The sequence below is a fragment of the Vigna unguiculata genome, chromosome 1, assembly GCF_037176805.1.
Source record: "Vigna unguiculata cultivar grain cowpea cultivar isolate G323 ecotype 2 chromosome 1, ASM3717680v1, whole genome shotgun sequence".
Lineage (NCBI taxonomy): Eukaryota > Viridiplantae > Streptophyta > Magnoliopsida > Fabales > Fabaceae > Vigna > Vigna unguiculata.
In genome coordinates, this window is record NC_140792.1 from 41,149,385 (window position 1) to 41,161,009 (window position 11,625).

Sequence of the window (11,625 nt, forward strand, 5' to 3'; positions counted from 1 at the left end):
AAGATGAAATCCTTTTAAAATATAACATTCTTTAACCAAAATCATGTGACAATATTTTTGTCATAGTATTAGGATAAGATACAAATATCTCGTGACAACTTTACCCAATATTTGTTTAAAAGAAAAATAAAATTAAAGAACAGAGAATAAATTTTCTTCTATTAAAAGTAAATGATAGAAAAAAAAGGATTAAATTTTCAAAAATAAAAAGTACTTAATAGCTATTATTTATTTATTTTTTATAAATTTTCTTACATAATTTGAACCATGACTAAAGGAAAGGTTTTCGCCTTCTCGTGTGTGTTTCATCATATTTTCGTACTTCTATTTGGGTCGAAATGAGAAGGCCCAAACCCAACTTGGACTTAGTTGTTTCATGAACAAATTGAGGTTCCATCTTTCTGCACCCCACAATTTCTTGAATACCTCCAATGGACCCCAAATTAAAATTTTGAGAATATATTCTGAAATCAAATGACATAAATACAATAATTTGATCGTCCAGTTCTTTTAAATGGGCTATAAACTCAGGATTTGTTTTTTTCTTTCTTAAAAAATATCACATATGCTTTAACTTTTTTCTCACTTACATAAGCTAGCAAAAAATCGAAAACAGGAAGAATAAAAAAAAAACTATAAACAATTAAACATAGGATAACTTTCCACGAGAGAGAAAAAAAAATGAATAAATTCTATATTTGCTTCAACACTCGTTATTTTATGTCTTTCTTCTCCATTGGCTTGGCTAAACTATAGAAATTAGTGAATTGAGGTGGTTTGGGCTCGAAAATTGAAACGCCATAGCAAGATTTTGGAGCAGTCTTCTGGTGGAATTCCCTTTAACTTAGCCTCATCCTCTAGAACTACTTGCTTCACGAACTTGATCGAATTCTAAAAAAAAAAAATCACAATAATAATAATAATAATAATTAATAAGGACAAAAATAAAAAGCAAGAAAACTCTTGGTAGAGATTATTTGTAGGTGATAATGATGCATAATCTTGTACTTGGTTTTCTAATTGAAGATAACTTTGAAACTTGAAGTGGAATCTATCTTTGAGTATAAGGAAGCATCATGCATTAAGGCAGAGTAGAAAACACTACATACATAGTATTCTGATTAGTTCAACTAATCAATCATGGTGTCATTATATTACCTAATATCTTACTCTTTTTTTTCTCAAGGTTTTTTCTCTGAGTAGTTGGAGGTTGGTCAAACGTTAAAGTAACATAAACAAAGTTTGTATATCAAGTCACCCAATCCAATTTCATGTAGACAACGCATTAGGGTAAGGATGCTACTAGGAGCTTGCTTTTTATGGGTGAAAATAATTTATGAGAATGTTAACACATTATTAGCATCCAAAATAAATTTTTGGCTTAAATATCTTTTTGTCCTCGTTTTCGTAGTGTTTGTCGTGGATGATCCTCATTTTGACAAAATGTTTAAAATGGTTCTCATTTTTATCGAATGTTTAAAATGATCCTCATTTTCGCAATTCGTATTTTATTTGGTCAATAATGGAACACTGTATAGGTGATACTGTTTGTATTACGTTGCATTGGGATGTGTTACGTGTATTGTACATTGGTTCCGTTACTGATTTAAACGACATCACATAAAAAGACAAAATAAAATACGAATTGCAAGAATGAGGACCATTTTAAACATTCGTTAAAAATGAGGACCATTTAAAACATTCTGTCAAAATGAGGACCATCCGCAACAAATCTTCATGTACTATGAACAAAATATTACGTGCTCTTTGTTCAAAAGAATTTTCAATTTTGGAACAAATAGAAATAATCCGGAGCTACAAGGTTAACTTAGTGATAAAATTTGAAAGGAAGACTGAAAAATATTACGTTACTGACAACTAACATTTTTCGTTAGATAAGTAAAAATAATCTAAACAATATTTTTGAAAGAGTACTGGACACTGGTCATGATAACCTATAAATTAGAATGTTTTTACCTGAGAAGTGTCTTGAACAGAGGAAGTGCGACCCCAGCGCTCAGGGTCCCAAAGAATGGAACTGTTAAATGCAAAACTTGAAATATGAATTGGGGGAGTGATTGTGTCAGTTTCATTGTTCATGTTCCTTAGATGCCAACCAATCACTTGTGATGAATCGCAAACAGGTCCTTCGATTTTCACTTTCTTCCTATGTGCAGCTAACAATGCAGTTGGCCATGTTCCAAACAACCTAAGTACCCAAATCAATGTTTGTCAGAAAAATCACCATGGAGGACCAACATATAATGCATGCATGCATGATTGTTAAATTGATCTTATCACCCTAAGATTTTCCACTTGCCTTCAACATTGTCTCTATAAAATTTAAAACAACCATCACTACTAATATAGGCAGTAGATACCAGCATATTTCAAGGCCAAAATTTCTTTCCGATTTTTTTTGAATGATATCTCCTGCTAAACATTAAAAATATATTAAGTTGATATTTTAAAAATCGGTGACCATCGTTGAAGACATAACAGACTAAAAACACAGAAAAATTTAGTCGAGAATCCAAATTGAGACACATTTCCTAAAGATTGGTTCAGATATAGAATGTAAATTATAATTTACTAAACTTGGGATGCGAAACAAAAGGGGAGAAATGAATCATACTCGATATCTCTAAGCTGATGGAAGAATTGGAGATCATAGACATTAGAAAGGCCAGCAAAGTGCACAATGCCGTTGAGTCTGTGGTGCTCAATGTGCTTGAGTGCAAGATTTCTCTGGTGATTCAGTTCAGCTTCTAATTCAGTGAAGTTTTCCTTGAAAACCACATGCCTATACATGATGCCAGTTTTTCTGAGAATCTCAGGAAGCTCTGTGGAATTTGTTTTTGCTTCCACAACAATCCACAGCAATGGTTGAGGAACAAGCTTTATGGTATTTGCCAACCTTCTCAAGAACACAGCTTGGTGGGGAAGTTTTGTGCTTGTTGGAGTCACAATGATGATGAGTCTTCTGGGCTTCAACTTTGGTGGTGTTTTTTTCTTTTCAGTTTCAGGGATTGCAGGCTCCACCATGTGCATGGTGATTGGAGATGGAGCTATCCAAGTTCTATTGACACTTGTTGTGAGTTGTGACATTTGACTAGGTTGTGGAGCAAACTGTGTGATGTTTGAAACAGCAACTTTGGTGGAAAAGATAGAAGATTTACCTGTTGGAGCTAAACCAGTGAAAAAACCCATCACAAAACACAGGGAAAAATGGAGCATGGCCTTCTTCCATAGAAGAACCTTCTTCTTTGATCTTTCTAGTGAACCCATGTTGATTAAACCCTATGTAATTGACCACCTGAAGCAGAATCTTCAGGGTGGAATTGAATTACCAGATGGGGGGGCACAGAATGAAGAGAAGGGTAGTGGAATTAATGTGATATAAAGTTGAGAGCTTTAAGGGTAGCACATTTTTTTGTTGTTAAGCAAAATGTTGAAACTATTGAGGTTCTTATGATTGGTACTGCCAAACTGAATGGTTAGGTTTTTGGTTTGGAGGCATTTCATAGGAGGGTGGGTTCACTTGGTTGTCCCTTGAAGTAAAAGTAATATAATAAAAAAAAAAGCATAAAAAGAGATAGTGTGAGACCAAGGGTTGTTATCTACACCAAATAGCAGTTGGGATGGCACCCATCCATCCATAAAGAATGTGTTGTACCATGCCAATTAACTAATATTAGTAATCATCATGCACATTGTGTTAGGGTTTTTGATTTTTTATTTGAGGTTGACTAGTCCTAACAAAGAATCTAAAAAAAAAGTTAATTAATTTAACTTTGATTTTGGACAAATATATTGTGGATTATAAAAATATTTTTTACTTGCATAGTGAATGTTGTGGTAGTTATTTATAGAATTATTGTAATGGGGTGGGTGAGAACTCTGAAGTAAGTAACCTTTACGGTGTGGGTGGGTTTGGATCTCTAACACTAGTCCACAGAATCAGACTTTGGGAAGTGGTGCGTGTGTGAATCATCTTTCACTTAAGCTCATTACATACATGCAATTTTGACTTAGGAGAAAGAAATGTGCATTTGCACTTGACACAGTTTTTTTTTTTTTTTAAATATGTATTTCTAGTTTAATTAGATTCTGGTCCCATGGTTGATTTAACAAAATTTTTTTAATTTCTTTTTCTTAATTCAGTATTCATTTTATTTAAATAAAATAAAGATTTAATTGAGAATAAAAATTACAAATAATATTAAATAAATATTTTTAATACCAAGTTTAGATTTTGGATCTGACAAGACATATAGGAGGATTTTGAAGATCTTTTTTCAAATTGTTTAGTTGAGATGAGGAAAGATCCACCTACAAAAAATTTTTGAGTAAAAACTTCTTAAATCTGCTTAATGTATAATTGAAAGTATGAAAAATGATTCACTGAGTAAAATATAATATGTTGTGATTGAGTGTGTCGATAATAATGATGAATAATTATCTCATAAAGTGTGACTACAAGGATAACGATTATGTGCATTGAACGCACATTTATTAGTAAAAAATTGTCCAACTTTAATTAGAAATTTAAAATATCTTTGATGGACTGGGTACAAAGACTATTGAAACCAAGAGAAGGATATAAATAGGAATAAATTTATTAATGAGGTATAATTAATAAGAACAAAATTCATAATTAAGTGTGCCATTAAATAAATTCTCACTTCAATAATTATTAATATAATTTTATTTTATTTAAATAACAAAAATACTTATAAGTGTTATACGGTTATAAATGACAATTTGTTTGATGCATAAAGATAAAAGTTAAAATAATTTTAACATATTTGTATCGTAGTTAAATAAAATTATATTAAAAATATGAATATTATAACATTGATTCGGTTTAAAGGAATGTTGTACAATAAAATTCAAATTAAATTTAGAACTCTATACCCTAATTTTTATAATGAAATGACTAAATCATATTAAATAAGATAGAAAGTTAAACTGAGGAAAGAAAAAAATAGTTAATGATATAATTTTTCCAAATAATATTAATAACAGAGGAACATTAAATTTAATGACATTGAGTTTTATTATTTAATTATTTTTTAACTTTTTTATATAAAAAATATAAATGACAATTGTATAATATTTATGAGTATTTTTTGCCATAAAGTGAAATAACATTAACATATTTTGAAGTTAATTATTCTTATATAAAATTTTGTAACATTCAAGTTTATTAATTATTCTGACCCAAGGAATACGGGTTAGCATAACCAAGATATTGCTTATATGAAATGCTTATATGAAAACAACGAGAGGAAGAAAAAAACTTCATTTTCCAATATTAAAGACAGAAGAAAAGTGATAAATTAATCGTGGAGAATGCTTGTTATACAATTCTTTGATATTTTATAATGGTTTAAATATAATTGACTATTAATATGAGTATTAAATTACTGGTTTTAAGATTTGAGGTTCTGTTTAGAATGGTTGTAATTGTTCTGTTTTTGATATCTAAATTTTAATTTGAAAATAAAATTGGCTTTGAAAAACTAGATTGAAATAGCTCTTAATTTTTTAACACTATTTTAATCTTTACTTTTAAAATAACTTCCTAGTTACTATTATATTGGAAATTCAATAAAACCCTTTTTATCTCTTAGTTATAAAGCTAAAAAAGGTTTTTAATCTACTATTTAATCATATTAAGACTCGTTAGAAGAAATAATATATTTGAGAATCTATTTGCTGTATATTGAAGTGTAGCTTTAACTTGTTTTATACCTAAAATATCTTTCCAGACTACTCTTAGAAAATAATTTATCTTTTATATATATATATATATATATATATATATATATATATATATATATATATAATATTAATTATACTTCATAATTTCAAAACAAATATCAAAACGGAGGACATAAAATCGTGTCAAGGTTATTTTGGTGCTTTACTTAGACAATTTAACACACAAAAGGAACTTTCTAAGTTTTAACACTTGAGTGCAGTCTAAAGAACTGCTATTACTTTTCTTTTTTAGAGTTGAGGTTTTCTTTTGAGGTACGTTATTTCCAGTTTTATAGTTTTAGGAAACTTTAATTTGGGAGATGAATTTCGTTTATATGTGTTTATTTATTAAACTATTTTCATGTGTCATTGGTGTCATATGGCTAAAATATCTGCTGGAAGGTATTTTGGCAGTATGTGAGATGACTCATTTTCATCTTTTATGTTTTATAACTAAATATTTTGCGCCAAAGACCCGTGGATTAAGTGGGGACGTTTCTCTCGAATGTTGGAAACTGTAAAAAAAAATGTTGAACAAATTAACTCATACTATAAACTGGGTGTGTATTGCAAAATTACTGGCGTGTGGACAATCAAAATAAACAAAGAACAATGAGAGCCAGTACATAAAGAGTAGAGAAAGTTGAAGCAAACAGAATTAAGGGATTTGGGAAAAAAAAAAATATATATATATATATATATATAATAGTAATTCATATAACACTTAATAATAAAAATAAGATAATCCGCATCACCCCTCAATAAAATAACGTTTAATGAAAAAGAATTCTTAAAGTTTAACAAATAATACTCGTTGCTTCTAGGGGTAAAAGGTTCCAAGTTTACAACATAAAGAGGCACAAAATTCCCACAGTACACAGGGATTTACAGTTCAGATGGCTACTACAATGATGACTGACGGCATTACGATACTGTGTAAGATTTTAGGCAACTACCAGCTTCTTTACTTAATTAACCTGAAACGTCACATTCTAAACCCTTCCCTTTACATGGTGTTAAACTTTTGGGGATGGGTAACGAAGAAATCTTAACACTGGCCTGTTAAGACATAAATACTACCGGATATTTCTGGGTTAAACTTGTGTTCTCATTCTATGCTGTTATAGGTCTGGTTTTGTTGAGATTGAATCTCTTTTGGGCCGGTGCTTCTTCCACTTCTTTTTTTGCAAATCCATGAGCCAGGATGGAACTTCACAGCCCGATGCTGCCATAAGATTAGCAACATTCCGCAGGAATGGAATGTCTTCCTCTGTGTAAAAAGTAATCGCTTCTCCACTCCTCCCTGCTCTGCCAGAACGACCTATAATGAGAACGAATATGTTAGCAAATAATAAAAAGTCGTGGATATAGGGACTATAATCTCTATAAATATCTTTTCTCAAATCTAAAACAACTTTAGTATAGCTGCACATACCAATTCTGTGGACGTATGCGGAGGCAGAATCAGGGAAATCATAATTGATCACACAGTTCACTCCTTTGAAATCCATTCCCCGGGCAACCACATCAGTAGCAATCAAAACCCATGTTTTTCCAGCTCTGAAGTTGTCGACAGCATTTTCTCGCTACATAGAAATGTATGAGATCAGAAAAAAACTACTAAATGAAAAGGTATGCTTTAGAATTGGAGAACATATGCTGATGATAAAAAAATTAACAAATAAGGAACATTATACTTGACATCTTCATTCAAATATGAAAAACCAGACCTTCGTCACACACTAATCAGTTTTTCATTTTTTATGTTTTTTTGGAGAGGAGGGGGAATGTTGCAGATTTTCTATGTATTTTCAAATAAACAACCTTCTGTTGTCAGAACTACCTCTTGTTGAGACAAATCAGAATGAATGACATCAACTCTAATGTTGTCAAATGCAAGTTCACCGTACAACTCCTTGGCTCGTTCCTTGCTTTGGAGAAAGACCAATACTGGAGGATTTAGACTCTACAAGACGTTGCAGAATATAAGGTCAGAAGACAAGCAACTAAAAAAATACCAATATAGCTCATAGGAGGTGGGACTACAATATTATATGCATTTTGCAAGTTCCAAAGCCAAGCGAAGATAAGTGATATGTAATTAAACATTCCAAGTCACATTATCTAGCACCAAACCCAGAATAAACAAAGAGCTTAATTATGTAAATGTAGCGCACAGTCAGTAAAACAAATGAGACTACAAAAAAGAATAATAATAGGAAAATATATATATTAATAATAAATTGTAGGGACGATTCTAATTTCTTTTTAAACATACCAAGACCAACTAGCGTTTAATTGTGAGACACACAACCCCTTGAAGCATATGAAAGTTGGACAGACAGAATTATTATCCAATGAATTAGTTTAGCCATTTACCTCTGCAAAACTTTGACGAATTGCAAGAAGTTTTCCTTCTTCACTTCCAGTAAAAACCAATTTTTGCTTTATCGTTTCAGAAGCCATATTCCTGATTCAAATAAAAGCATTAGACATTATCTACAAAATAATGTAAACGAGAACTGTATTAAGGATATGCTCAGGAGCATCATGTTTGTAAATGTTTTGCATTGAACTTACTTCCTACCAACAATTACACGAACAGCATCATGCATAAGTTCACGAGCTCGATCTTCAACAAAATCAGGTAAAGTAGCACTGAAAAGCGAGCGGATGATTGAGGGGTTGGAGCATGCCTTGAGAACAGAATCAATTTGCTTGAATAATTCGGGCTCAAAAAGCTTATCCGATTCATCCAGGACAAGATACTCAACTCTGAAGCACCCAAAGTAGTTTGAAGAAATAAAAAAATCAATACAACGAGCTATATAATAAATCAAATCAGATATCTGCCACTAACTTCGTAGAAACAATCGTAAGATACATCTAAAAGAATCTAGCAAAATTTTATATAAAGTGGAGCTACACCTGCTGAGATCAATCTTCTTCTTCTTGATAGCCAAGCGTAATCGGAGTGGTGTGGATATTAGTATATCACATGGAAACTTCGAAAAATCAGCATTTCGTAAGAGATTTTTAGTCATTAACTTAATACCAAATTTTTTTCTTTTGGCAAGCTTTTTGCACTCTCGAAATATTTGAGCAGATAATTCACGGGTATGACAAAGGATAACAGCTCGAATGCCACCCTTTTCTGGGTCCTGTAAAACATAAAATATATTATATTATATGAACCGAAGGACATTGGGAACTGCAAACACGAGTTGAAGAAAATAAGAAAAATACCTTAAGCTTCATAAGCATTGGACATACAAATGCAAGGGTTTTCCCAGAACCAGTTGGTGCACAAGCAAAGCATTCACGACCCTGTCCCAAATAATTGAAGAAATACAGCAGTTAAAAACAATATTCAGTTAATACCTATCCCAAGGACAATAGAAACTACTTATGAATCATGATCGAACTTAAGTAACAGTTTTCTGAAGACATAATTCGTACATCTAAAAGTACTGGAATAGCCTGTCTCTGAATAGGCGTTGGTTCTTTGAATCCAAGCTCCTTCAGATTGCGCAACAAATACGATGGACACTTATATCTGCAAACAATTCATTAATATTCTGAATCCTCCCTTTCTAATGCAAGATATTACTCAGAAATGAACCCCATAATATTCTCATGAAAGATACCTTGATTTCAACTCGTCAAAGCTTTGAAGAGGAGACGGTACATTATAACCAGAGACATGAATGTTGTGCTGTTTTCTGAATATCGCGTCTCGCTGAAAACATATTCAATATGTGAAACCATTGCACACACTTAGTAGCACTTATAATTACGCAAATTGCACAAAACAGAAAAGGAACCTCGAGTTGTTGATTTTGTTCCTTCTTATTCTTCTTCTTTTTCAGCTCAATAGACTCCTCATCAGCTTGAACATCACCAATGGACCGCGCCACAGATGCAGAATTTCTAAACACGTTGAATCCTTCAACATTTTCTTTTTTTTTGCATTTACGAAACGGAGCAAAAATGAGATACGAAGCGTTGAATACAAGAGATGGAACGGTATAACAAAGCAAGAGAATGTAAATACCGGAAGTGTTTCCCTTGCGCTTCCTCTTCTTCGTGGACGCTGTTTTCTCTTCTACTGCTTCCCTCGTTTTCGCGCTTTCGCCTTCGGCGACGCTCGAAATCTTCGCCGAATCGGTATCGATATCTTTTTTCTTTTCAAAATCAACGAAAAATAACAGTTATTAATTGTATGTGGTGTAACAGTGAATAAGCGAATGTGATGGAGAGAGATAGAGAGAGGTACCTGGAACCTGGCAATGTCGGCGCCGAACTTCTTTCTGTTGAAACGAATGCCGGAAAACAAAAACGAAGGTTCGTTGGCCATTGGAGATGAAACAAAGGATTTTAGGGGTTTCTGTAATGAAGCACTTGAAATTCCTTCTGCGACTTCACTGCGGCCGGTACTGTGTTACGCAGCCACCACACCAAAACCAACTCCACAAAGTGCTTTTCTCAAAAAACTAATTTTGTTTTTCTTCTCTGCCCATCCTTTAGCCTGTTTTGCATTAAGAAAATAAAGAAGGGTACATTGGACTTGATCTATTTCTCTTATTTGGGCCTTCTACACCTCCACTCAATTATGAAAAAAACTATTTATTAAATAATTATTCTGATTTTGATTTTGTCAAATTTTATTTTTAATAATAATTAATTTTTTTATTATAGTTTATTTAAATTTATTTTTTTAAAGAATAAGTTTTTTAAAAATAATTAAAAATTAAAAATTTATTGAATAATTAAATAATCTTATTTAAAATTTGACAAAAATAAAAAAACATTGAATAGTGCAGGTAAAGATAAGATAGTGATACTAAAGAACATATCTTTTATACCGAATAACGAATCGTTATATGATTAAAATAATTGAATTTTAGGATAATTATTTATAATTGTATTGATATCGAATATTTTTGGTAAATATTTTTTACTATTATAATTAATTTTGGTTACTACAATTATAATATTGACAGCTTATATATATTATAATTAAAAATGGTTTAAATATAATCGATAAAAAATTATATTATGATTTTTATTTTTTGATATTTATTATTTATTTTTTGACGTAATTTATTATAAATTATTAATCTTTCTAAAAAAATATTGATAATCGATAGTCCATCTTAAATCATATAAAAAATAAAATATAAAAGTTAAAAAATAGAATCATAATTATATTATCCACAATCCACATTGAGGTAGCAAATGTATATATATTATATATATTATGACTCGAATAATAATAAAGAAAAAAAATAAAATTACATTTTCAACTATTTTGTATTATTTTAAAAATCACGTCATATGATCATGTCTAACAAGTGGACCATACATCATATCAAAATTATAAAATAAAAATGTATTAAAATTAAATATTTGATTTAATTTACCATATTGTTATATATGTTTCTTAACTCTTTTTTTTGCTCCACATTCTTTTATTTGATTAATTTTTAATTTGTATTTGTCATTTTTTTTATGTTCAAGAGGAAGTGTTTTTCAAATAAAGTAACATACCATAAGGACATTATTTTAATATACATATATATTTTATTACATTATTACTATTGTTTTTATGATGAACCATATTTTTGAATAACGTAAAAAGAAGGTATTAGAATATCTAATTTCTCACCAACTCTATACATTGAACTCCTAAGTAGTAGTTTCAATGCCAAGGATCTAACCAAAACAATAAAATTAAAGCAGATAAGTATAATTTTTTCAGCAAACACAGTGGTTGCCCAATACTCAAGTCAATTTCCTTTTTTATGTTTGTGAGAGAAATTAGAGTAATGGGGATAAATAACAAATAACAAATGAACT

At 30.8% G+C, this 11,625-nt stretch overlaps 2 protein-coding genes across 2 annotated transcripts; both read right to left on the reverse strand.

Moving 5' to 3' along the window:
- Positions 1-434: 434 nt before the first annotated feature.
- IRX9 (Nucleotide-diphospho-sugar transferases superfamily protein) lies at positions 435-3,504 on the reverse strand. The gene is made up of 3 exons (XM_028061173.2): positions 2,636-3,504; positions 1,978-2,209; positions 435-891 (listed from the first exon to the last, which is right to left on the reverse strand). Exons 1-3 carry the CDS (start codon positions 3,286-3,288, stop codon positions 760-762), a joined length of 1,017 nt encoding a protein of 338 aa, XP_027916974.1. The 5' UTR covers positions 3,289-3,504; the 3' UTR covers positions 435-759.
- A 3,013-nt stretch (positions 3,505-6,517) lies between these two features.
- On the reverse strand, positions 6,518-10,324 carry LOC114189300 (P-loop containing nucleoside triphosphate hydrolases superfamily protein). Its single transcript, XM_028078005.2, has 12 exons — positions 10,043-10,324; positions 9,821-9,950; positions 9,591-9,724; positions 9,414-9,505; positions 9,226-9,322; positions 9,013-9,093; positions 8,695-8,927; positions 8,347-8,541; positions 8,146-8,236; positions 7,610-7,732; positions 7,202-7,352; positions 6,518-7,087 (listed from the first exon to the last, which is right to left on the reverse strand). Exons 1-12 carry the CDS (start codon positions 10,121-10,123, stop codon positions 6,888-6,890), a joined length of 1,608 nt encoding a protein of 535 aa, XP_027933806.1. The 5' UTR covers positions 10,124-10,324; the 3' UTR covers positions 6,518-6,887.
- Between the last annotated feature and the right edge of the window lie 1,301 nt (positions 10,325-11,625).

Coding starts and splice junctions, on each gene's coding strand:
- IRX9 (XM_028061173.2), bottom strand. CDS start 3,288: ATGGGTTCACTAGAAAGATCAAAGAAGAAGGTTCTTCTATGGAAGAAG. Junction 2,210..2,635: donor CATCAGCTTAGAGATATCGA/GTATGATTCATT, acceptor TTGGGTACTTAG/GTTGTTTGGAACATGGCCAA. Junction 892..1,977: donor CTGTTCAAGACACTTCTCAG/GTAAAAACATTC, acceptor TTTTTTTTTTAG/AATTCGATCAAGTTCGTGAA.
- LOC114189300 (XM_028078005.2), bottom strand. CDS start 10,123: ATGGCCAACGAACCTTCGTTTTTGTTTTCCGGCATTCGTTTCAACAGA. Junction 9,094..9,225: donor CTATTCCAGTACTTTTAGAT/GTACGAATTATG, acceptor TATTTGGGACAG/GGTCGTGAATGCTTTGCTTG. Junction 8,928..9,012: donor CAATGCTTATGAAGCTTAAG/GTATTTTTCTTA, acceptor TATGTTTTACAG/GACCCAGAAAAGGGTGGCAT.